This window comes from Rhinoraja longicauda, chromosome 4 (genome assembly GCF_053455715.1).
Source record: "Rhinoraja longicauda isolate Sanriku21f chromosome 4, sRhiLon1.1, whole genome shotgun sequence".
Taxonomy (NCBI): domain Eukaryota; kingdom Metazoa; phylum Chordata; class Chondrichthyes; order Rajiformes; family Arhynchobatidae; genus Rhinoraja; species Rhinoraja longicauda.
In genome coordinates this window covers 46,636,098-46,663,019 of record NC_135956.1, presented here as the reverse complement: position 1 = coordinate 46,663,019, position 26,922 = coordinate 46,636,098, and the positions used below count along the sequence as shown (strand labels likewise).

At 43.8% G+C, this 26,922-nt stretch overlaps 2 protein-coding genes across 4 annotated transcripts in view; one reads left to right on the top strand and one right to left on the bottom strand.

Annotated features, from left to right (window-relative positions):
* Positions 1–3,908: 3,908 nt before the first annotated feature.
* Positions 3,909–18,417, bottom strand: ntaq1 (N-terminal glutamine amidase 1). Of its 3 annotated transcripts, none has more exons than XM_078398624.1 (7): positions 18,147–18,417; positions 15,201–16,167; positions 13,664–13,763; positions 8,995–9,045; positions 7,297–7,445; positions 5,384–5,508; positions 3,909–4,635 (listed from the first exon to the last, which is right to left on the bottom strand). In XM_078398624.1, the coding sequence occupies exons 3-7, from the start codon at positions 13,664–13,666 to the stop codon at positions 4,526–4,528; spliced, it is 438 nt and encodes a 145-aa protein (XP_078254750.1). In that variant the 5' UTR covers positions 13,667–13,763; positions 15,201–16,167; positions 18,147–18,417; the 3' UTR covers positions 3,909–4,525. The 3 variants fall into 3 exon arrangements, with proteins under 3 accessions (XP_078254750.1, XP_078254751.1, XP_078254749.1); XM_078398625.1 differs by having other exon boundaries at positions 15,226–16,167; XM_078398623.1 differs by lacking the exon at positions 15,201–16,167.
* Positions 18,418–21,184: 2,767 nt separating this feature from the next.
* atad2 (ATPase family AAA domain containing 2) overlaps positions 21,185–26,922 on the top strand; it is a 61,644-nt gene continuing 55,906 nt past the window's right edge. The window contains exon 1 of the mRNA XM_078398622.1: positions 21,185–21,393. Coding sequence (XP_078254748.1) covers positions 21,283–21,393 — 111 coding nt within the window. The 5' untranslated portion in view covers positions 21,185–21,282. The remainder of the gene's footprint in view (positions 21,394–26,922) is intronic.

The following is a 26,922-nucleotide window of genomic DNA, read 5'->3' as shown; positions in this document are numbered from 1 at the left end:
TCAAGAAAAGAAAAGAAAGCCATTTTGAAACAAAACCAACAAATTCATTTCATTTCTGAAAGAAAAATGAACAATCTGTGAGCCAAGTATGGTGCACGATTGTTTATCAAAAGATAGGAAGGCAGACGCTAGTCTTCCCTGGGGCTGTGCCCAAGAGCATGAGATCTGCAGCATAAACAAGGTTCGGCTGCAATAGTAAGAGCAGTGCCAGTGTAATTAGGGATCTGTGCCAGAACTGGGATATCTGCATTATATCTTGAGGAAGTGTGACTATCCCAGGCTTGGATGTGAACACGTGAAAACGTCTATTAAAAGGAGCTGTGGTATTAACTGCAGATTACATTTTGGTACCTTGCCTGTAAAGCACTTTGAGACATCCTGAAAGGGCCATCAAAAGGGGGAAAAGACACAAAAATAGGAGCTGGTTATTAAAAACTAAGAGGTTTCAGTTTCCTCTCTTGGAGGGTCAAGGATATCTGGAATTCTCTGCCCCTAGTCTTAAGGTGGAGACCAGATCTTAAGGTGGAGATAAATACTTGACAATTATGGGGAACGGCACGACAGGAGTTGAGGCCAGCATAGATCAACCATGATCATAATAAATGGCAGCGACCTTGAGGGACATGGTGGCCTATTCTTGCTCCAATTTTCTTATGTCGTTCTTATAAATGGCCCGTCTTTCCCTTAAAAACCGTTGTGCTATTCAGCATGTCTGTTATAGAGTATGTGAGCATCATTCACACTGTCACACCAGATGCTGTAACCTGGCTCCAAATTATGGGTTCCTACCACTGCTTGTGGAACAGTGACAAAGATTCTCTTATGACAACACTGGTTACACTTCAAAAGCACCTGACTTTCCTTAAAGTACTTTGGGACATCCTGAAGCTCAATAAGCACCTTGGACATGCACACACCTGTATTCTTACTCCAGAGTATTCACAGGGTGCACAGCGAACAGAAGACCTCAGCAGGTTGCTTTTGTGGTCCCGGGTGCAGCTTTTATAAACTGTTTACTGGATGGGTTACAGTCTGGCGAGGAACGAGTGAAACCTCTAGAAGGTTGAATAGTTTCAAAGAGCAGACAGCTGCATGGACCAAAATTCTTTACTGCGATCTGATAACGAGAGTGGCTCCGCGTCCAGTTCCCTTCATTTTCACCTGCCACGTGGGACTTGTGGTCAAAATAAGAGTCAAGCTGGGGAGGGAGAGTGAGAAGAGAGCCATCCTAGGGATCGCTAGTGCCCTCAGCAGGACGCGCGAGTAATTTCTGCCTCTCTGCTCCTTCAGTGGATTGTCTGTTCTCATGCAAGAAGTAAATTTTCCATCTTTGAATGGACGAGTCACTAGTCCAAGGATGTAAGCCTTAGTTCAAACGTCTCAGGGTAAACATCCTTTAAAATTTGATATCATATTTGACATTGTTAAGTCATTTTACAGAGATTTAATCCACTCGTTTAAGGGGATTTGCACATATTGGTGTCTGTGGTTAAGCGGTTCTCCTGTTTTCTTCAGTCCTCTCTATTTCTGCACTGGGTTGGCTTTGGATCAATAGGTTTCAATGCCATTTCTCAATCAGGAGCATAGAGTCGTATTCAAACAATACAGAAACAGGCCCTTGGCCCGACTCATCCGTCCCACCTATACGCCCCATCTCAGCCAGTGCCAGTTGCCTGTATTGCCCCATATCCCTAAACTTACCCTATCCATGTACTTGTTCAAATGTCTTAAATATTATTATTGTACCTGCCTCAACTACTTTATCAGCTTGTTCTGTATATCCACTATCCTTGCAACATCATTATAACTTTTCTCTACATCCTTTCCAGCTTTATGACATCTTTCCTGTAGACAATGACCAAAATTGAACACATTAGTCCAAGTGCGGCCTCAGCGATGTCTTGTACAACTGTATCATACATCCCAACTTCTCTACACAGTTCTTTGACTGATGTGGGGCAACGTGCCAAAAGCCTTCTTCACCTATCTACCTGCAAAGCTTCTGGGTTCCAGCAGAACAGTAGGTCAGGCAGCACATCTGGAGCAACAAGCAGGGTTACTGTTTTCAGGTTGACGACTTTGCAACAGAATTCAGAAAAGTTGGAAATCAAGGAGCAGGGTGGGGAGAACAAAAGGGATAAATGTGTCATGGTAGAAAACAAGATAGAATGACAGTCATGGTGAAGATAGACACAGAGTGCTGTCGTAACTTAGTGGGTCAGGCAGCATCTCTGGAGAAAAAGGATGGGTAATGTTTCGGGTCGGGACCCTTCTTCAGACTGATAGTCATGGTGCTGGCAGTGGGGTGGTGAAAGCTTGATAATTGTAGCTGATGTCTGGTGAAGGTATAAATTAAAGATGAATGAGAACAGGAGACAGAGAAAAAGAACAATATTGGAATTGTGAGATGTTAGAAATACAGAAATTTCAACCAAGATAGAAGAAGATGATTTTGTTCCCTGAGCTTATGTTTATGGGACATTTAGACAGACACTTAAATGGTCAAGGCATAGGATACAATGCCAATGTGGACAAATGGGATTAGTGCAGAACAGTAAAAAGATTTATGGATTTATGGATGTCAAGGGGCTGAAGCGCTCATTTCTATGTTGCACAACCAACCGTACGACTCTTCGAGAAAGGATGTGAGAAATGCAGGAAATGGAAAGAGAGAAACATTTTGGAAAGGTGTTCCCATCAGAATAGATATGGCATTACTGAAAAAGTTAGGAGAATGGAATCCTTACAGGAAGCAAGGTGGGTGATAGTAACCTGCCCATCCAGTTTGTATCAGATCTAGCTAGTTCTGATAAAGGGTCAATCTGTGACGTTAATCTCACTTCTCTATCTATCTGCAGATGATGCGTGGCTTACCTGGATGCCTAGATTGCTATGTACATGAATGGTGTTAAGGGTTATGCCATTAATTGTATTTTTCCCCTTGCATTAAACTTTATCTGCCATTGCTCCATTTCTGTAGCTGATCTATATCCCGCTGTATACCTCGACAGCCTTCCTCACAGTCTGCAACCTCAAAAATCTTGGTGTCATCTACAAACTTCCTAACCAACCCGTCTACGTTCACGTCCAAGTTATTTATGTATATCATAAACAGCAGAGGTGCCAGCACACATCCCTGTGGAACTCCACTGGTCACTGCCCTCCAGCCTGAATATTGTTCTTCCACCACAACCCTACGTCTTCTATCAGTAAGCCAGTTCCAAATCCATATGACTAAGTCACTACCATGGGGGACACATCCACCACCCTACCCTCATTGATCACGTTCGTATATTCCTCAAAAAATTCAATTGTTAGTAAGACATGACCTGCTTGATCCTAAATAACCCATACTCTTCCAAATTGAAGTAAATCCTATCCCAAAGAATCCTCTCCAATAGCTGCCCTACCACTGACATGAGATTCACCAGCGTATAACTCTTTGGATTTTATCTACTTCCCTTTTAAATAAAGGAATAACATTAGCTGCTCTCCAGTACTCCGGCACATCGCCGGTGTACCCTCCTGAGCTCCTGCCTAAATACCCTGTAGTTTACCCTACTCCAATTTAGTACCTTCCCGCAAGGCCCAATCCTCAAAATGCACTTCCGCTGTAACACCAGTCCCCTGGCCAAACTTAATTTCCAACACAAGGTCCTTTATTTTCCAGTACATACATGACGATTTAAACGTGAAATAAAAGGGAAAAAAAAGAAGTGTTAAAAGGTTACATTTTATTGAATTGCTAGACCAAGTGCTAGAGGGTTGGGCTCAACCCTCTCCAGCATTGGTGCAGCACCCTCTTCCCCGCCCTCCCTTCCCCCCCACTCCATCCCCCTCAACCCCCCTTATCCTCCCTCCTCACCCTCCCTCCCCCCCCCACCCCCTTCCTCCCTCTCTCCCCCCTCCTTACCTAGGAGATAGATTTACACTTTAAAATGTGAATAACTTAAAAAATATAACACCGATTTCAATGAAACATCTTCCATTAATAGTACCAAAGGGACGACGGTGAATAAGGTTTGCCTAAAATTGTCGCGCTATCGTGTACCGTTTTGGCTGTAGTTCAGGAACAAAGAAACAAATGAGAGTTTTAGTGTATAGATAGATTTTACATTGTGGATAACAAGACTTTGGTTTCCATACTAAACAGAAAGGGTTGGTCCTTTCCTTGTGACACCATTGCAAGAACGGACAATCTGTACAAGGTTCCATGGGCAGAATATATACTATATGACTGTAGGAAACAGTTCATTACAGTGTCTTGATTTGATAGTTCAAGTTCATTCTTGAGCAGTACTTGCAATTTGAGGGTTTAGTTTCAATCACAATTCCAATGGCCATATTTTCAACCATTCTTTAACTGCTGCGTTCCTTCTATCTAAAGGGTTTTTTTAAAGCCCACCTTCATTCAATACCCAAAGTACTTTCTGTCAGATGATTTATATCTCTTTTATGCAGTTCCTTCAAATCTTGCAGACCAAGGGTTGAGACTGGAAACACAGATTTTTTTTGGTTCCAAATATCATTGCTTTGTACTTCCAAATTGTTGCACAAATTCTGTGAAGATATAAACATCGCCCCATCCGACAGCAAGATTCATACTGATGAAGTCATCCAGGTTCATTTTTGCTTCTAGATTGCAATCAAAATCACAGGAGGTTAGGAGATCGAAGTTTTTAAATCCAGGAATCAATGCCACTTCTCAATGGAAGCAGTTTTGTCTTATTTACTCCATAATATCCTTCACAATTTTAAGCCCCTCTTTAAAATTTCATCTTAAGATAAGCATCAAAGTTTGCTTTATTTTGTTCAGCCTTGTAAACGCATCAGTCACTGTGTGATGGACACACACCAAAAGCCTGGGATGTAATCCCAATAAGTTCAATACCATTCAGGATAACAATCCTGCTTGACTAGATAACATCTCACCCACCTCCTTAAACACTCTTTGCACTGAAATAATTTACCTAGGCTTCTAAAAGCACCTCCCGAGTTTAAAATACCTTCCACTTAGAAGGCAGTGGTGCATGGAACAGCTTCTGTAAGTATTTACCTCTTTGATCCACACTATCATCTATAGTTGGAAATATTTTGAGGTTCCTTCATCGATGCTACTGTCTAAATCCTGGGAAACACCAACAATGCTGTGAGAGTACATTTACCACCAAAGGCTTCAGTGGTTTAAGGGCAATAAAACTGGCTTTGACAGCCATGTACACATCCCAGAATAAATAAAAAAGGGACATATTACACACAACTGCAGAACACAACATTAAGCACATAAGCCCTGTCCAAACTTTTAGTTACATTAGAAAAGATGCAGAGTCTGTTTTTGGAACAGATTGATTTAAAAATCCAGATTTTTTTAAATTTCACGTACCTGTAGTCTGAATGCATGGATATGGTGGAGGAGCCATGCGCCACATTCCATGAGCATTTTTCATATGGGATCGATCTGAAGCAAATGTCTTCAGGTACAGATCTGCTCTGAGAACTCTCATCTTCCTGCACATGAATCACACGCAATAGCTGACGTTACAGAAGGTGGTCAGTCCCTCCGTAATCATGGCTTTCTACATTACCGTCCCAGAGAACTCATCACAAGAAGAAACAAGTTGCTATTTTTGAATTGATGAACTACAGGCCAGTAGGGGTGGCAGGAAGCGGTGGACTGGCAGAATTAAGTTAGATCTTGTCAACTAACTACAGGTCCTGTCTGCGTTCAGTTTCCAAGAATTGTTTGTAATCCGAACAGTTTACAAGTAAAAATATGCACGTGAACCGAATTCCTACACGGCAAAAGATATCAGTACAAGTGCATTGTCCCAATGGAAAGGACAGTCTGAAGGACATTTTTAATCTTGCTTTGTTGTTCGTAATAATAAAGTTAACGCTAATAAAATTTAGCCTATTTCAGGCCAATAATGATATTCTTTTAAAATATTTTACTGCAGATGAGGTCTTGCATGCTATTAAAAAGGCCATTGTTTCTGGCTGAGACGGTGCATACCCTGATTGGATTTGCAAAATGGACATCAACGTGTTAACTAGAATGTAGTTTTCTTCTGTTTGATTTACTAAAATTTCAACCAGTGTCCAGAACAGTCACCTGCAGCCATGTTACAGTTGACAAATCCATTCTGCCAGTCTTCCAAATGTTTTTTTGTATATCAGGGGTATACACGAGTCAAGTGTTCATAAGTCAGGAATGACCTGAAAAGGGATCCCAGGATTTGGTTGTGGAGAGAAGACAGTAGTGCAGCAGGTAGTACTGCTGCTGCAGGTTAAACCCTCACCTCGGGCGCTGTGTGTATATAGCGTTAACATGTTCTCCCTGTGGATGGTCCAGTTTCCTCCCATATCGCTTTGACGTTAATAGGTTAATTGCTCTCTGTAAATTACCTCTCAGTGCAAGTAGAACCAGGAGAGAGTTGACAGGCACTTAGGTTAAAAAACACAGGGGGAAAACGTGGGGAATAGGATTGATGAGAATACTCCAAGAGCCGGCATGGACTCAATGGCCTCCGTTTATATTGTAAGAAAATATGGGAAATGCCAGTTCAGTAAATTGCAGTCCTGCATTTCAGCTACAATTGGATTAATCACCTTCTTGGAGTACATTTCTGGTCCTCGCATTACAGGAAGGATGTGGAAGCTTCAGAGAAGGTTAACCAGGATTCCATCTGGATTAAAGGGTATTGGTTGTAAGGAGAGGTTGGATAAACTTGCATTGTTTTCCCTGGAGCATCAGAAGCTGAACTGATAGAGATTTATAAAATGATAAGAGGCATTCTTCTCAGGGCAGTAATATCAACTACTAAAGGGCACAGTTTGGTTTAGATTAGAGGTACAGCAAGAAGACAGGCCCTTCGGCTCACCCAGTTTACAGCGACCAACGATCATGCATTCACACTAGTTGTCTGTTGTCCCACTTTCTCATATACTCTCAACAAATAACCTACAACCCACCTTTCTCCTGGTGCTTCAGTTTCATCCCACATTCCAAAGACGTGTAGGTTTGTAGGTTAATTTGCGTTCTGTAAATTTCCCCTAGTGTGTAGGATGCAAAACTGGGATAAAATAGAACTAGCGTATGGGTGATCGTTGGTCGGCACACACTTGGTGGGCTGAAGGGCCTGTTTCCATGCTGCATCTCTAAACTACACTAAACGACTATTAAATCTGCCGAGGAAGCCACTCAGTTCAGGGCCACTAGAATGGTGGGATGGAGGCAATTTTCCAATGCTGCCCAAATCTTGTGAATCAATAAATTAAGAAAGATACTTTCCTCACCTTCTAAAAATCGGTCTGATGAGGTCTTCAGATCGGAATGCTTCTTTCATGTAAATATCAAAAGGACATGGAAATGGCAGTGTTGAATCCAAATCATAAACTTCACAGTGCTGCCCTCCACAATCGTGGAGCAGGATAACGTGGTAATCCTGGTTTAAAATACATTATTTTAATTGCTATTATATATGCATCGACTATCATTTGTGCTTACTGCACCACTGAATCTTATTAAGTGAATTCCCCATCTGAGGAAGGGCATCTACCCAAAATGTCACCCATTCCTTCTCTCCAGAGATGCTGCCTGTCCCGCTGAGTTACTCCAGCATTTTGTGACCATCCCCATCAAAATATCTGAGTGTTTGTACAATAAATTGTGTAGGCACAGCTATTACAGGACAATAGAACCTCAAAGATTAACACGGGCCACTGAATGATTGAAAAGATGATATGCCTTTAAACGGTGGTAAAAGCACCAAATCCCATTGATCCCCTCACCCCTATATAAATGCCAGCCTACTCTGGCTCCCAGTCTGACATTCAAATCTCTCCAAAGCCTCGTCCTTACTTACCTTAACTTCATCCAGTTCTACAACTCTCCAGCCTCTGCCGTTCCCTCCCAAAAAACCTTTCACCTCTTTTTCCTATTGTAAGATTCTACCAAATCCCTGCCTCACTAGTCTGGCTACAGAAGATCCATAGCACAGTGGTTAAGTTATGTTATAGGACTAACAACCAGAGTCCTGGACTACAGACCCAAAGACTTCGGCTTTTCACGTAACCAGTCATTAAAATCCAGGATATCTCATCTAAAATGAGTCAGATTCCATGGGGTATTTCAAAAGGAGATTGGATATGTACTTGAATTACAGTTTCATTACAGTTGCATTTTGGACTTATTGGATTGCTCATTGCGTTCTGCGCATAGAAAACATAGAAACATGGAAAATAGGTGCAGGGGGAGGCCATTTGGCCCTTCGAGCCAGCACCACCATTCATTGTGATCATGGCTGATCATCTACAATCAGTAACCTGTGCCTGCCTTCTCCCCTTATCCCTTGATTCCACTAGCTCCTAGATCTCTATCTAACTCTCTTAAATGTATCCAGTGAATTGGCCTCCACTGCCTTTTGTGGCAGAGAATTCCACAATTCACATCTCTCTGGATGAAAAAGTTTCTTCTCACCTCAGTTTTAAATGGCCTCCCCATTATTCTAAGTGTGTCCCCTGGTTCTGGACTCCTCCCGTCATTGGGAACATTTTTCCTGCATCTAGCTTGTCTAGTCCTTTTATAATTTTATACGCCTCTATAAGATCCCCTCTCATCCTTCTAAACTCCAGTGAATACAAGCCTAGTCTTTCCAATCTTTCCTCATTCGACAGTCCCTCCATCCCAGAAATTAACCTTGTGAACCTACGCTGCACTCCCTCAATAGCAAGAATGGCCTTCCTCAAATTAGACGACCAAAGCTGCACACAATACTCCAGATGTGGTCTCACCAGGGCCCTATACAACTGCAGAAGGACTTCTTTGCTCCTGTCCTCAAATCCTCTCGTTATGAAGGCCAACATGCCATTAGCTTTCATTCACTGCCTGCTGTACCTGCACACTTACTTTCAGTTCCTAGTTGCTCAATTCCTATTTTTGAATAAGCAAAGGTAAATTGAGTTTAACGTGGGTTAAACAAGAGCATTACTTACCCAGATCACAGGCTGATCTTCAAGGCACGATCTCTGTCTCCAGATGGGCACCTTTAAAGAAAAGCAAATAAAAATAATCAGATTCATAAACTATCCAGTAATACGCTCATATCATCAATGTTCCTCTTCACTTAAATTTCTGAATGATATTTAGACATATGATGAGATCCATTCAAGTAATGCAACCAATAGAGAAGTGGATAAGACAGGGACCTCTCTGCTGACTCAGTGCCAAATGATACAGCATCGTGGGAGGAACAGCTATTCAGAGCATGTTCATCACTAGATGATTCCTTTCACTCTACTTTAGACTTTAGGCTTTAGATTTTAGATTTAGGGTCCGCGCCGCCCAGCGATCCCCGCACAGCGCGGAACACCAGGCCCTTCGACCCACCAGGTCCGCGCAGACCAGCGATCTCCCCATACACTAGCACGATCTGATACACTCGGGACAATATACAATTTTACTAAAGCAAATTAACCTACAAACCTGTATGTCTTTGAAATGTGGGAGGAAACCAGAGCACCCGGAGAAAACCCATACAGTCACGGGAAGAACGTACAAACTCTGTAAAGACTGCATCCATAGTCAGGATGGAACCTGGGTCTGGTGCTGTTGGGTAGCAATTCTACCACTGAGTCACTGTGCTACCTTCTCCATATCAAATTAGCCACTCTCAAATGGTGCTCCTCTGAGCTCTGATATTGAATGTTAAGGCTGACAAGTTTCTTAATCAATCCCATTCTTATCAGTGATTGATGTTGCTAGCATTCTATTATACTGGGCTGATTATGTTTTGCACACAAGTTCATAAATCATAACAGCACGGGAGGTTATTTGACCTGCCATGCCTGTAAAGCTGTGCGAAGAGCTCTCTAATTAGCTACTCATTCCAAACAGCCCTGCAAATGTTTCCTCTTTGAGTATTTATTCAACCACCAGCCTTGCTGTCAGATCACAGCAACTCACTGCATTAAATTGAACTGCTAATTGACAACTTTGTGCAAAGCAATGAGCTCTAGGTTTGGTAGCATGTATGACTTCCAGCAAACTGTCTTCTGTACAGTAACCAAAGTAAATTTACTTGGAAAGCACTGTCAGGTTAAACAGGAATGAAACAGCAGCCATTCCAACTTCTCCTTGGATGGGAGCTCCCTTGAGAGGCGTCCATAGGTTGGGCGTTCGTAACGTAGGGACAGCCTGTTGCCCCTTTCACAGTGTGGCAGAAGTTGCATGACTGATTGTATCAGAGGCGTCGCACTCCACCTGCCATTTACTTTGGGTTTTGCATGTTCCGGTCACACAAACCCAAGGTTTACAGCGCCTTCCCAAAGAGTCCTTCTCCCGTTTGAGCGGCCGAGGGCCAGGGATTCTCGTGTGGGTGAGGGAGTCACAATTTTTTCAGGAAGGCTTTGAGAACAGCTTTGAAGTTTCTTCCTCTGTTTACCTAGCAATCTCGTCACGTAGCAGAGCATGAATACAGTGCCAATTTCAGAAATCTGCTATTATAGAATCACAAAGGCATACAGCATAGAAACGGGCGCTTCAGACCAGAGTCCAAGCAGACCTTCAATCCAACATTAGCCCATTTTATTTTCCCCACATTCTCAGCCTCGCATGCAGCATGGTCTTTCCATCAGAACCGACCAAGGCGATGGTATCACAAAATGCTGGAGTAACTCAGCAGGTCAGACAGCATCTCTGGAGAGAAGGACTGTGTGACGTTTCGGGTCGAGACCCTTCTTCAGACTGATGCCTCAATTGACCAAGGAGAGGACAATGACATTGATTCGCTGATCCATCTAGTAAATTTGGAGGATTTGGTTTACCAAAATCAAATGTTTGGAACATCATTAAGAAGAGAGCACTGGTGAGCTTACCAATCGCAAAGGGACTGGCAGACCAAGGAAAACCTCCACACCTGATGACAGAAGAATTCTCTCTATAATAAAGAAAAATCCTTAAACACTTGTCCGACAGATCAGAAACACTCTTCAGTCTGAAGAAGGATCTTGACCCGAAACGTCACCCATTCCTTCTCTCCCGAGATGCTGCCTGACCCACTGAGTTACTCCAGCATTTTGTGAATAAATCGATTTGTACCAGCATCTGCAGTTATTTTCTTACACTCTTCAGGAGTCAGGTGTGGATTTGTCAATGACCACTGTCCGCAGAAGACTTCATGAACAGAAATACAGAGGCTACACTGCAGGATGCAAACCACTGGTTAGCCGCAAAAATAGGATGGCCGGGTTACATTGCCAAGAAGTACTTAAAAGAGCAACCACAGTTCTGGAAAAAAGTCTTATGGACAGATGAGATCGAAGAATAACTTGTATCAGAGTGATGATAAGAGCAAAGTATGGAGGAGAGAAAGAATTCCCCAAGATCCAAAGCATACCACCTCATCTGTGAAACACAGTGGTGGGGGTGTTATGGCCTGGGCTTGTATGACTGCTGAAGGTACTGGCTCACTTATCTTCATTGATGATATAACTGCTGATGGTAGTAGCATAATGAATTCTGATGTGTATAGACACATCCTATCTGCTCAAGTTCAAACAAATGCCTCAAAACCCATTGGCCGGTCGTTCATTCTACAGCAAGACAATGATTCCAAACATACTGCTAAAGCAACAAAGGAGTTTTTCAAAGCTAAAAAATGGTCAATTCTTGAGTGGCCAAGTCGATCACCCGATCTGAACCCAAATGAGCATGCTTTTTATATGCTGGAGAAATCTGAAGGGGACTAGCCCCCAAAACAAGCAGAAGCTAAAGATGGCTGCAATACAGGCCTGGCAGACCATCACCAGGGAAAACACCCAGCAACTGGTGATGTCCATGAATCACAGACTTCAAAGCAGTCATTGCATGCACAGAATATGCAACATATTACTAAACATGACTACTTTCATTTACATGACATTGCTGTGTCCCAAACATTTTGGTGCCCCGAAATTGGGGGACTATGTATAAACACAGCTGTAAACACATGGTGAAACCAAAATGTATAAAAATGGTCTTTATTAAAATCTGACAATGTGCACTTTAACCACGTGATTTTTTTTCTATTCCAAATCTCAAATTGTGGAGTACGTAGACAAATAAATAAATGATAAGTCTTTGTCCCATACATTATGGAGAGCACGTAATGTTCTCTGGTCCTCGATTCCCCTATTCTGGGCAAGAGACTCAGTGCATCTACCCGATCTATTCCTCTCTGAATTTTATACACCTCTATAAGATCACCCCTCATCCTCCTATGCTCCAAGAGAGATCCAGCCTGTCCTACCTCTCCCTCTAGTTTACACCCTCTAGTCCTGGCAACATCCTCGTAAATTTTCTCTAAACCCTTTCAAGCTTGACAATATCTTTCCAATAACGCGGTGCCCGGAACTGAACACAATATTCTAAATGTGTCTCTATTCCATGGAGCACAGGAGGATGAGGGGAGATCTTGTAGAGGTATACAAAATCATGAGAGGAATAGATCGGGTAGATGCACAAAGTCTTTTGCCCAGAGGAGGGGAATCGAGGACCAGAGGACATTGGTTCAAGGTGAAGAGGAAAAGATTTAATAGGAATCCGAGGGGTAACTTTTTCACACAAAGAGTGGAACAAGCTGCCAGAGGAGGTAGTTGAGTCTGGGACTATCCCATCGTTTAAGAAACAGTTAGACAGGGACATGGATAGGACAGGTTTGGCGGGATATGGACCAAGCGCAGGCAAGTGGGACTCATTGTTGGCCGGTGTGGGTGAGTTGGGCTGAAGGGCCTGTTTCCACACTGTATCACTCTATGACTCTTTGATTGTTTGCCAGAGCCCTAACCAATATCTATCCCTCACCCAACATTGTTCAAAGTTTATATATTATTATTACCAAGTCATTACATTGCTTTTTATGGATTTAAAAAAAAACATTACAACAATGTTTAGTTTAGTTTAGTTTAGTGATACAGCATGGGAACAGGCCCGTCGAGTCAACATCGACCATCATTCACCCAATCACACTAGTTCTATGTCATCCCACTTTCTCATCCACTCCCTACCCGCTAAGGGCAATTTACAGAGACCGATTATACTTAATATAATTGTATTTATTTGTTTTTGCATTTATTGCATATATGTTTGTACGCACCGACAGGATTGGCTATTTTTTAATTTCGTTGTACTCGTTGCAATGACAATAAATGAATATTATTATTATTATTATAAACTACAAAACAGCATGTGTTTGGGATGTGGGAGGAAACCATAGCACCTGGAGAAAACTCACACGGTCACAGGGTGAATGTACAAACACCACAGAGATAGCACCTGAGTTTAGGATCGAACCTGGATCTCTGCATTGTGACACAGCAGCTCTACCAGCTGCGCCACTGTGCCATCCTGAATGCTGGTAATATTGGGGAAAAAAAGTACTTTGTTGGCAGTAATGAGCGAAACACACCTCCAGACTGAATAAGGGATTGGATGTTCCCATGTGCTTGGTGTCAAAAGAATTTGAGCTTCCACCCCCAAAGACCGAAGCTCGAATCTGTACAATATATGGGTCAGCTGAGCCTTTAGGACTCCGCTTGGAACGATTAATCTTTTGTAGTGGTGTGAAATTTATTAAAATTCTTGTACCTCATTTTAAGAAAAAGGAAATTTTCAAATTACACTTACCATCTTTTGATCATTTGATATGAAAACAGCATACCATTCTTCCAAAGGATGCTGTCTTTTGTTCTTTATATATTCACAAAGTTTCCACACATTTTCTTCACTGTAAAGACATATAGATCAAAGGTTAAAGTGTGAGATTATTTATCTTTTGAAACTGAAATGGCCAGTGCAAAATATGGGGAAAAGATGCAACATTAGAAACGAGGGTTTGCAGATTGGACAATAACTTTCAAGGAATTAGGAGTGTGATTTTTTTTGAGGAGTGGGATTCTACCAGAAGATCTACCACTGGGCAGAGGGTACACGGAATTTGAAAACCGTGAACTCCAACTTCAAGAATAGCTTCTTCCCAACAACCATCAGGCTCTTGAACACTACACAACACTAACCTCAACTATGAACTTATATAGACTGTTTTGTAGTTGCACTAAGGACTTTGTTTTTTTTTGCGCTAGTATTGTGAATATTAATTTAATGAATTTTTTGTTTATTATATTTCTGTGCTTTTGCGTTTATAGGCCAGTTCTGCGGCTGCAAGTAAGAATTTCATTGCTCTGTTGTTGGTACATATGACAATTAAACACTTTCGAGTGTTGAAGAGCAGGGGCAAGCATACCCAACAAATGTGAACGTATAACAATACAGCTTAATTTAGGGCCTTGAAAGGAAGTTGGGCTATCAACTATTTTTATTTTTATTTTTTAAGAGATACAGCATGGAAATAGGCTCTTCAGCCCACCGAGTCCGTACCGACCAGTGATCACCCCCGTACACTAGTTCAATACGACACACCAGGTACAATTTACAGAACCCAATTAACGTACAAACCCGTACAAAATAGCTCACCCATCCTGTGAAAGTGTCCTCTTGTGCAAGACTCCTCAGCTAGGATCTCCCCTGCATCTAGTTCAAGGATTTTGTATACTGCAGTGAGATATCTTGTCATTAGAAGAATGAAAATATAGTCCCAGTCTATTCAATCCCTCCTCATAATACAAACCCTCCATCCCTGAACCTGCTTAGTGCATCTTTGTTGCACTTTCTTTTTGACAAGTTCATCTTTTCTTCGGTAAGGAGACCAAAACTGCACCAGGGATGTTTTTGCGTAACATTGCAATCAAATTCCCTCACTTCTATATTCACATCCTCTTGTGATAAAACCTAACCTGCTTGCTGCACATTGGTCTTCAGCAACTTGAGTACAAGCATACTTAGGTCCCATTGAATATCAGGACAACCCAATCTCTCAGTAGTTAACAAATACCACATTTTTTCATGTTGTATTCCATCTGCAATGTTCTTGCCCTCAGCTTGTCCATACCCCTCTTCCTCAGTCTGCACAATATAGAGTTTCAAGAGACTTTATTTGTCGGATGCACCGAATATGAACTGGAGCAATGAAAGTCTGAATTTCTGCAGCTTTACAGGTATATTGGACACAACATCAACAAATAAATATACAATAAATCATCACTTATTCAAGTAAACCAAACAATGATAGGACAAAAACCAGTACAAAATAGTACAATGATAGTACCAGTGATGGACTGGTCAATGCCCACCGCTTTCTCCAGCCTCCATTGTTCTTGAGTGTATGAGTTACCAAACCAGGCCACGATACAACCGTTCATGCTGCTCTCCACCATAGACCTGTAATAGTTCAATAGAGTATTTGGTTGAATCTCCTCCGTCTTGCTAATGTTGAGAGCAAGTTTGTTGCTTTGGAACCACTCAACCAGGTTATCAATCTCCCTCTTGTACTCTACTCGCCATTACCCATTATTTATCTGATAATATTTGTATCGTCGGTGAATTTTAAGATGGTGTTGTAGCTGTGTCTGGCTACACGATCATGGGTATAGAGAGAGTAGAGCGGGAGAAGGAGCACGCAGTCCTGAGGTGCTCCTGTGCTGATGGTTAGCGAGGATGAGGTGGTGTGGCCAATCTGTTCTAATTGAGATCTGCTGATAAGGAAGTTAAGCATCCAGTTGCATTGGGAGGAACAGAGACCCAGTTCCCCGGGTTTGACAAGGAAGAGACGATGGTGTTGAATGTTGAGCTAAAGTTGATGAACTTGGTTTCACCCGTTAGTAAGTGAAGCGTATGAGCACTTCCACAGTTGCCGAGCATCCAAATGAGCCTGCCGTTTAATCTTGTCCCTTTAAGTTGTGGAGGCCTTCTGGTGGTCATACTTGGACTACTTATTTGACTCTGGATCACTTGACCTGAACACTACAGATCTGGTCTTCAATAGATTGTGGATCTTCTGGTTCATCCAGGGCTTCTGGTTCGGGAACCCTTGGATGGTCTTGGTAGGAACACACTCCTCTACACATTTCTTTATGAAGTCAATAACAACTGTGGCATATTCATTCAGGTCTGTTGCCAAGACCTTGAACATCTCCCAGTCTACCGAGTCCAATCAATTGTGAAGTTGCTCCTTTGCCTCCCCAGACCAGCTCTGTACAATCCTCTTCACTCAATCTGTGCTCTTCAATTGCTACCTACAGGAAGAAGCACAGCAGGAGATATGATTTTTCAAAATGCAGACGAGGGATGGAGCAATAGGTGCCCCTGATGGAGCAGCGGTCGAGTGTTTGATCCTCTGGTGCTGCAGAAGTTCTGATGGTAGTTTGGAAGTGTCTTCTTCAAGCTAACAGTTGAAATGCCCAGCAATGATGGAGAAGGCATTAGCAAATTTGCCGATGATACAAAGCTAGGTGGCAGTGTGAACTGTGAGGAAGATGCTATGAGGTTGCAGGGTGACTTGGACAGGTTGTGTGAGTGGGCGGATGCATGGCAGATGCAGTTTAATGTAGATAAGTGTGAGGTTATCCACTTTGGTGGTAAGAATAGGAAGGCAGGTTATTATTTGAATGGTGTCAAGTTAGGAAAAGGGGACGTACAACGTGATCTGGGTGTCTTAGTGCATCAGTCACTGAAAGGAAGCATGCAGGTACAGCAGGCAGTGAAGAAAGCCAATGGAATGTTGGCCTTCATAACAAGAGGAGTTGAGTATAGGAGCAAAGAGGTCCTTCTGCAGTTGTACAGGGCCCTAGTGAGACCGCACCTGGAGTACTGTGTGCAGTTTTGGTCTCCAAATTTGAGGAAGGATATTCTTGCTATTGAGGGCGTGCAGCGTAGGTTTACTAGGTTAATTCCCAGAATGGCGGGACTGTCATATGTTGAAAGACTGGAGCGACTAGGTTTGTATACACTGGAATTTAGAAGGATGAGAGGGGATCTTATCGAAACTTATAAGATTATTAAGGGGTTGGACATGTTAGAGGCAGGAAACATGTTCCCAATGTTAGGGGAGTCCAGAACCAGGGGCCACAGTTTAAGAATAAGGGGTAGGCCATTTAGAACAGAGATGAGGAAAAACTTTTTTAGTCAGAGAGTTGTGTATCTGTGGAATTCTCTGCCTCAGAGGGCAGTGGAGGCCAATTCTCTGAATACATTCAAGAGAGAGCTAGATAGAGCTCTTAAGGAGTCAGGGGGTATGGGGAGAAAGCAGGAACGGGGTACTGATTGAGAATGATCAGTCATGATCACATTGAATGGCGGTGCTGGCTCGAAGGGCCGAATGGCCTACTCCTGCACCTATTGTCTATTGGCGCACCATCAGGTGTCGTACTAACCTACTAATCTGGCTCTTTCGGATGGGAAGGACACCAGAGCACCTATGGGCAACCTATGCGGTCACAGAGAGAACATACAAACTCTACACAGATAGCACCGGAGATCTGGACTGAACCCAGAGCAGCGGACCAGTGAGGTAGAAGCTCTAACAACTGGACCACAGTCCTGCCCAGACGTGATCCAAAACACACTAATGCAATTGACTCTTGAATATCCTTTCAGTTTGGAGGGGGCTGGGGGGCAAATCGGGATGTGCAATAAATGTTGGGATTGCCAACAGCATCAACATTCCAGGAATAAAAGGGGGCTGATCAGAGATGGCAGTGTGCTTGAGGTGATAGAAGCAGCACAATAAGCAAAAGGTGAGGGGGTGATCATGCAGGCAGATTGTGACATTTGTAAGGGAAGTGGGAAACTAACACAGGGAGCAAAATGAAGTGATAGGGAAGTTGAACAAAAGAAAAGTGTTGGATGAACTCAGCAGGCGTCAGTGGAGGGAACTAGATAGAAACAAATTCGGATTGGGACCCTTCTTCAATTGACCGTTTCCCTCCACCGATGCTGCCTGGCCTGCCGAGCTCCTCCTGCACTTTGTCCTTCATTCAAGGTTCCAGTATCTGCAGTTTTTTGTGTCTCCTCTGAGATGGAAGGTTGATGGGTGGAGAGTGAGGGAGCAGTGAAGACGACACAGGCTACAAGCAGTAAACCAGGCTGATCACGATTCAACAAGTGACAGCGCTAGGTTTGATGCTTGTAAAGCTACAGCCACCTGGGTGTAATTTGAAGCCACCACCATGCATTGACCCTCTCCCCAGAAGGACAGACCAAGCCTGCAGCTTACCAATAACAGCTGGTGTACACACAATCCTCCTTCACAATGGCTGAGAGCTGGCCCATGTCGCCTGGGCCCAACGCGGCGGCGTTTGGGAAGCTCATAGCAATCTGGGAGACAAGACCTGATCACCACGTACATTGATTTATTTTCTCTTCGGACCCGCTTCGCTGTAACACAACAGATCGGGTAGCGGTGATTCCTCCCGGAACTATCGGCCGGAACCGGCGACAGGAGCCCGGCGGTGGCGGAGTGGACAGGCGGCTGCGCTCAGCAATCTCCACGCCCACTCACTGACGTCAGCCCAGGGCAGCCGGCTGCGCGCGTTTTACCCTGGTCTTGCTGCAGCTTATGCAAGCAGACTATCCCTTTTGATCTGGGGATCTGCAAATTTAATTGCATTCTATCTATGTCTCTGCATTGCATAAGCACAGTGAACCGAACCATTTTGGAAATGTGTCTGTAAATTGTAATCGATGTCAGATAAGGTGTGGAGATATATAAGACGATACACAAAATAATTTAAAAAAAGATACAAAATGTGGTAATACACAAACGGACACAATGTGCTGAAGTAACTCAGCAGGTCAGGCAGCATCTCTGGGGAACATGGATAGGTGACGTTCCGGGTTGAGACCCTTCTTCAGACTCTCTTAAAGTGTGCTGAAGAAGAATTAATGACCTGAAACGTCAACTCGTGTTTTTCCTTCACAGGTGCTACCCGACCTACTGCGTGTGTTTGCAGCATTTTCTGTTTTTATGGTGGGGTCGCCTTACTTCAGATAACAGAGTACAGTGAGCTCGGCTCTGCATTTTGGAAGGAGTTTCATGATGCAAGTTTCGATCTTTCAATTAAAGAAAATAAGCCTGTACTGCTCAATTGGTTAAGCAAAAAAATGTCCTAATGCACTTTCTGGAAGAGGAGTAGGGGTGTTCTCAGTCAAGGGCCGAATATTTATCACGAATTGAATGACAAGCCTGATCCATTCATTAATTACAATTCTAAAACACGAATTAAATTATTGCAACTTTAATGTTTCACAGATTTTCCTGCCTTCCTTAATGTACCCCCATCCCGTATTTCCTATATTTACAACAGAGATGACACTTCAGAAATATTTCATTGCAAAGCATTTGAGACAACCTGAAAAGAATGGGAAAGATGCTATAAAAATCAAAGGTTTCCTTTCTTATGCAAATCTGATCGATGCAATTACACAAAGAGTTTCCCAGTCCTAATTTTCTCTAAATAAAATGAAATTCTTACTTGCAGTAGCATAATAGGTCCGTAAGCACACAACATAACATAATAAACAAAAAAAGTTCAATAAATAAAAAACACAATTGGTGCAAAACAAAAATGCCCAAAGTCCCTCGCACAACCAAGGCAGTTCGTAGTTTAGTTGGTGATTGTAGTGCTCAATAGCCTGATAGTTGTAGGAAGAAGCTGTTCCTGTACCTGTACCACACTCTTATACCTTCTTCCTGATGGCGAGAGTGAAATGAGAGCATGATCAGGGTGGTGTGGGTCAAGCATGATGCTGGCTGCCTTTTTGAGGCATTCCTCCTATAGATCCCATTACAGCTAAATTATCCCACAACATTACATCTAAATATAGCATTACTGCACTGCAGTGCACTGGATTGATTCATGAAATAATGAACATGAAATAAAAGGCAAAATTAAATAACAAACAAATCAGGAGCAACAACATTAAGATAGATGCTTATATTTGATAAAGTTGGTCTTCCAGTTGTACTTCAACATGGACTTGTGCAAGGCAAAGATGAACACCTGACATTGATGCAACAGCCCATAACAGGTTACTATCAAGGAATAAAAATGCAGGTAGTCCCCAGGTTATGTCTGCAGCTTGCCCCCGAGTTCCTGAGAGCTGTCTGTAAGCTAATTTCTCAAAAATATTCATTTCCACAACTACCATATCTATTCCTCTACACATTTGCTAAGATTATACGGCAACATCTGCAGATGCGCCGTAGAAATCATTTTATCGGGATGTATCACAGCTTGGTTTGGGAACAGCTCCACCCAAGACCACAAGAAATTGCAGGGAATTGTGGACATAACCCAGACCATCACACAAACCAACCTCCCTTCCATTTACTTCATTTATTTCTCACGTTGCCTCAGCAAGGCCAGCAGCATAATCAAGGACCAGTCGAACCCCAGCCACTCTTTCTCCCCTCTCCCATCAGGCAAAAGGTATACAGTGTGAAAACGTACATCTCCAGATTCAGGGACCGTTTCTTCCCAGCTGTTATCAGGCATCCTACCACAACAAGAGAGCAGTGCTGAACTACTATCTACCTCTTTGGAGACCCTCAGACTATGCTTGATCGGACTTTGCTGGGTTTACATTGCACGAAACTTTATTCCCTTATCATGTATCTGTACACAGTAAATGGCTCGAAGGTAATCATGTATTACCTTTCTGCTATAGTGGATCAGTAGTCCTGAACTACACTCCACCTTATGTGGAGACCCTCGAACTATCTTCGATCGGACTTTGCTGACTGAGTTAGTACAGTATGTTATATCGATGTTCGGTGTGAACCAAAGATAATAAAGATAAAGGCTCCTCTATTATCTTTGGTGTGAACCAGCATCTGCAGCTCCTTCCTCCACGCGTCGCCAGAGCACCCACGTGTTGCTTTGTTGTGACCGCGCCCCCGTCTGCCGCGTCACCCGCCGTGGATTTCCGCGGATCTGATTGGTCCATTGTGACGCCACGGAGCGACGCACTGGACCACGTATTCGCCCGGCTCGCGACCAATGAGAGACCAGGGCGACTTATTGCTCGTCGGCAGCTTTGAAGTTTGAATCCCTCCGCGCCAACGGCGATGAAAACAAAGAGTAAAAGTTTCACGTCACCCCCCATCTCATCCAGACGGGTGGGAAATCTTCACCTTTATCCAGTGGCGTGGGGTTGAGGCGGTTCTGCTTGAGGCGTCAAACCCAAGGTTGATGATACGGGGAGGATCTCATTTTCCGTGGCGGAAGGAGAAGGCGGAGAGCGCACTGGAAAGTTCTGGCGCTGGAACCGGCGGCCGTTAGGCAGCGGTGAGGGAGAAGCGGCTGGCAGTGAGCGGTGGGCAGGCAGGGCACTACCGCCGCGGCTCCACCATGGTGATGCTGAGGAGCGGCGCGACCATCTGCCTCGACTCCAGCTCCGAGTTCATCGCTCTGCCCGACGCTGACAGCCAGCATCACGGCAAGAGAGATCGCTGCTCTTCGGTGAGCATCCTAGCGGCCGGCGGGAGGGGGTGGGAGAGAGAGAGAGGGGACAAGACCCCCGGCCTCGTCCCGGCAGCTCTCCCGTCCCAGCTTCACCCCCCCCCCCCCCCGGGAAGGATGGGTTGAGTGAGACCGCAGCCCGCCCGGGCAGTCAGGAGGCTGCGGCGTGGCCGGGGGTGCGGTGCACTGTCACCCGGGTATCTGCCGTGTCGTATCGGCAGGACCCTGCCGTGTCTATCTTGTCCCCCCCCCGGCTCCGAGCGCCGATTTCGGGTCCAGCGGCTGTCGATTAAAAAGTAGTCGCCAACCGCTTTCCCTCCTGAAGCTGCCCCGACCCCCCACCCTCTTGTTGATTTGAGCCTCGCTGGGCGGGAAAGGGAAGGGAGGCGGTGCTGTCACCGGGCCGGATCGCGCCTTTTCTGGGAGGGGGTGTGGCCGCGGCCGCGGAATTTTCCGCTCTTTGCCGGACGATGCCCATGTTTTTCCATGACTCCGCTCCGGGCGCTGGCAGTGCGTGGCCCCGGGATGGGTCCTGTCACATGGCTGTGGGGTGTGCCAAGTGTCTCGCAATTTGGAGCTCGTTACTTTAACCTCGCTTTCGCCCTCCCGTTATCCCCACCATCTCTTCCCTTTACTCCGCCCTTTCTGCGTCGAGTTGGACAATTAATGTGGATTTTGCGAGCTTTTGTAGCCGGCCATGGACTAAGCCGTGTCCCAGCATTCGTAGCTGCAGTGAAAGTCCTCTATCCCGAGTGCAGGACTTCCAAAAACTTGCGCCATTACCTCTATAACAGACTGACAGACTTTCCCGTCCAGGGAGAGAGCAGTTCACGCCCTTCAGTCTGAGTATTTAGTTCTCGGTGTCGCATTAAAAAAAGCCATAGTAAAAGATGTGGCTCATCTCCGCAAAAGAGATGCTAGGCGGGTGCTCCGATTGATTTACGTTTTTGAAAAGAGAAACTTCCATCTGCCACGGGAAGAGGGGGGGGGGTGGGTCAAGAATCACACGGTCAAAGAAAATAATGCGTAGGAAGGACTGCAGATGCTGGTTTACACCGAAGATAGACACAAAATGCTGGAGTAACTCAGCGGGTTACGCGGCATCTCAGAAGAGGAGTGGGTGACGTTTCGGGTTTAGAACCTTCTTAAGACAAGAGAAAAAAACCAATTTGCCATATACTGGATTCATGAATCCTGGATCGCCCAAATCCCGCACCCCATTCTTGTGTTCTCCCAATATCCCCTGATCTCTTTAGCCATTAGTATTATGCAGTTCCTTTATGAGCATAGTTAATGACTTGATCTGTTGTGATAGAAATTGCCATGTTCACCACACTGGGTGAAGATGTTCCTCATAGTGGTAACTCGTCTACTGTGTATCCATGGATTGTGACTCTGATCCTGTTTCTTTCCTTGCCACTGTGAACTTTGCTGCATCTATTGCTTCTATGTGCCATCTCATTCTTCTGAGTCCTAGAAGTTATAAGCCCAAAGATAGACACAAAATGCTGAAGTAACTCAGCGGGGCAGGCAGCACCTCTGGAGGAAAAGAATGGGTTACAAACGTTTCCGGTCGAGACCCTTCTTCAGACCAATCATTTCAATTTGTACGTCAGTCCTGCCCACCCAGGAATTGGGAGTGGTGAGCTTTTGTTTTTCCTTTGCAGTAAGGACATCCTCAATCTGAAAAGGAGACAAAAATGTTACACATTATTCAGACTGTAGTCTTGCCTCAAAAAATTGTAGTAAGATATCCCTGTTCATGTACACTATTATTGTTATTATGACAAAAATGCAAGCTTTAATTGAGTAGTGAGTGCACAAGGGATCTTGCTGCACCTCGCCTTGTAACACTATGTACATAAAATGCCCTCCATAATTTTTGAGACAAAGACCCATCATTTATTTGTTTGCCTCTACTCGAAATTGTGTTTATACATAGTCCCCCATTTCAGGGCACCATAATGTTTGAGACACAGGGCTTCACAGGTGTTTGTAATTAATGAGGTGTGTTTAACTTATGCTCATATTTAGCTTATGCTTATATTGGGGGCTAGTTTTCTCTTCAGCATATAAAAGGCTATCTCATTTGGGTTCAGATCGGATGATTGACCTGGCCACTCAAGAAATGACCATTTTTTTAAGCTTTGAAAAACTTATTTGTTGCTTTAGCAGTATGATTGGGATAATTGTCTTGTAGAATGAACTGCCGGCCAATGTTTTGAGACATTTGTTTGAACTTGAGCAGATAGGACACGTCTAAACATTTCAGAATTCATCATGCTGTTACCATCAGCAGTTGTATCATCAATGAAGATAAGTGAGCCAGTACCTTCAGCAGCCATACATGCCCAGGCCATAACACCCCCACCACCGTGTTTCACAGATGAGGTGGTATGCTTTGGATCTTGGTCAGTTCCTTCTCTCCTCCTTACTTTGCTCTTGCCATCACTCTGATATAAGTTAATCTTCGTCTCATTTGTCCACAAGACCTTTTTCCAGAACTGTGGCTGCTCTTTTAAGTAGTTCTTGGCAAACTGTAACCTTGCCATCCTATTTTTGCAGCAAACCAGTGATTTGCATCTTGCTGTGTAGTCTCTGTTTTCTGTTCATGAAGTCTTCTGCGGACAGTGGTCATTGACAAATCCACACCCGAGTCCTAAAGAATGTTAATGATCTGTCGCACAAGTGGTTGGGGATTTTTCTTTATTATAGAGAGAATTCTTCTGTCATCAGCTGTGGAGGTCTTCCTTGGTCTGCCAGTCCCTTTGCGATTAGTCCAAACAAATGCCTCAAAACTCATTGGCCGGCGGTTCATTCTACAGCAAGGCTCACCAGTGCTCTCTTCTTAATGATGTTCCAAACAGTTGATTTTGGTAAGCCAAATGTTTGGCTGATGTCTCTAATAGTTTTATTCTTGTTTCTCAGTCTCATTATGGGTTTTTTTACTTTCATTGGCACAACTTTGGTCCTCATGTTGATAAACAGCAATAAAAGTTTCCAAAGGTGATGAAAAGACTAGGTGCCGAGAGCTCTCTTACACCTGCATTAAGGAGGCAATTAAACACACCTGAGCAATTACAAATGCCAGTGAAGCCGTATGTCCCAAACATTATGGTGCCCTGAAATGTGGGGACTATGTATAAACACAGCTGTAATTTCTACAAGGTGAAACCAAAAGGTATAAATATGGTCTTTAATAAAATCTGACAATGTGCATTTTAACCAAATTTGATATTTCTATTACAAATCTCAAATTGTGGAGTACAGAGGCAAATAAATCAATGATGGGTCTTTGTCCCCAACATTATGGAGGGCACTGTAATTAGTAGTAGTTTCATTTGTAGAATTCAAAAGGAAGCTGGATAAATTGCAACAATGTACAAAACTGTGTGGGGAGAGAAACCAACTGAACTCTTGTAGAGCCTATATTGATTTGGTGGGCCAAATAGTCATCATAGAAAATAGGTGCAGGAGTAGGCCATTCGGCCCTTCGAGCCTGCACCGCCATTCAATATGATCATGGCTGATCATCCAGCTTAGTAGCCTGTACCTGCCTTCTCTCCATACCCCCTGATCCCTTTAGCAAAAAGGGCCACATCTAACTCCCTCTTAAATATAGCCAATGAACTGGCCTCAACTACCTTCTGTGGCAGAGAATTCCACAGACTCACCACTCTGTGTGAAGAAATGTTTTCTCATCTCGGTCCTAAAAGACTTCCCCCTTATTCTTAAGCTGTGACCCCTGGTTCTGGACTCCCCCAACATCGGGAACAATCTTCCCGCATCTAGCCTCTCCAACCCCTTAAGAATTTTATATGTTTCTATAAGATCCCCCCTCAGTCTTCTAAATTCCAGCGAGTACAAGCCCAGTCTATCTAGTCTTTCCTCATATGTAAGTCCCGCCATCCCAGGGATCAATCTGGTGAACCTTCTCTGTACTCCCTCTAAGGCAAGAACGTCTTTCCTCAGGTTAGGAGACCAAAACTGCACACAGTACTCCAGGTGCGGTCTCACCAAGGCCCTGTACAACTGCAGCAGAACCTCCCTGCTCCTAAACTCAAATCTTCTTGCTATGAATGCCAACATACCATTCGCTTTCTTCACTGCCTGCTGCACCTGCATGCTTGCTTTCAACGACTGGTGCACCATGACACCCAGGTCACGTTGCATCTCCCCTTCTCCCAATCGGTCACCATTCAGGTAATACTCTGCTTTCCTGTTCTTGCCGCCAAAGTGGATAACCTCACATTTATCCACATTATATTGCATCTGCCATGCATTTGCCCACTCGCCTAATCTATCCAAGTCACTCTGCAGCCTCCTAGCATCCTCCTCGCAGCTAACACTGCCACCCAGCTTCGTGTCATCCGCAAACTTAGAGATGTTGCATTCAATTCCCTCGTCCAAATTATTAATATACACTGTAAATAACTGGGGTCCCAGCACTGAGCCTTGCGGTACCCCACTAGTCACTGCCTGCCATTCCGAAAAGGACCCGTTTATTCCTATTTGCTTCCTGTCCGTCAACCAATTTTCTATCCACCTCAAAACTGAACCCTCAATACCGTGTGCTTTAAGTTTGTACACCAATCTCCTATGTGGGACCTTGTCGAAGGCCTTCTGAAAGTCCCGATATAACACATCGACTGGTTCTCCCTTATCCACTCTACTAGTTACATCCTCGAAAAATTCTATAAGATTAGTCAGACATGATTTGCCTTTGGTAAATCCATGCTGACTTTGTCCGATGATTTCACCACTTTCCAAATGTGATGCTATCACATCTTTAATAACTAGCATTTTCCCCACTACCGATGTTGGGCTAACTGGTCTATAATTCCCCGTTTTCTCTCTCCCTCCCTTTTTAAAAAGTGGGGTTACATTAGCTACCCTCCAGTCCTCAGGAACTACTCCAGAATCTAAAGAGTTTTGAAAAATTATCACTAATGCATCCACTATTTCTGAGGCTACTTCCTTAAGCACTCTGGGATGCAGCCTATCTGGCCATGAGGATTTATCTGCCTTTAATCCATTTAATTTACCTAACACCATTTCCCGACTAACCTGGATTTCCCTCAGTTCCTCCATCTCATTAGACCACCGGTCCCCCGCTATTTCCGGCAGACGGTTTATGTCTTCCTTAGTGAAGACAGAACCAAAGTATTTGTTCAATTGGTCTGCCATCTCCTTGTTCCCTATGATCAATTCACCTGTTTCCGACTGCAAGGGACCTACATTTGCCTTAACTAATCTTTTTCTCTTGACATATCCTTGATCCTTGATCATAAAGCAAGGAAATTGGCCTTTAGCCCAACCTGTCCATGCTGATCAAAATGCCCCAACTAAATTGGTCCCATTAGCTTCCATTTGGCCCATGTACCCCATAACATTTCTTATCCATGTACGTGTCCATATGTCTTTCAAAGGATATTGTACCTGCCTCAACTACTTTGGCAGCTTAGTTTATATATCTACCACCCTCATGAAATTCATGAGGCACAATTCCCCATGCTTGAAATTATACTG

Excerpts from the sequence above, each read along its gene's own strand:
- ntaq1 (XM_078398623.1), bottom strand. The coding sequence starts at position 18,241 with ATGAGCTTCCCAAACGCCGCCGCGTTGGGCCCAGGCGACATGGGCCAG. Across the intron at positions 5,509-7,296 it reads ATCAGACCGATTTTTAGAAG|GAAGATGAGAGTTCTCAGAG; the intron begins GTGAGGAAAGTA and ends ATTCATGTGCAG. Across the intron at positions 4,636-5,383 it reads TCCATGCATTCAGACTACAG|AAGCAAAAATGAACCTGGAT; the intron begins GTACGTGAAATT and ends ATTGCAATCTAG.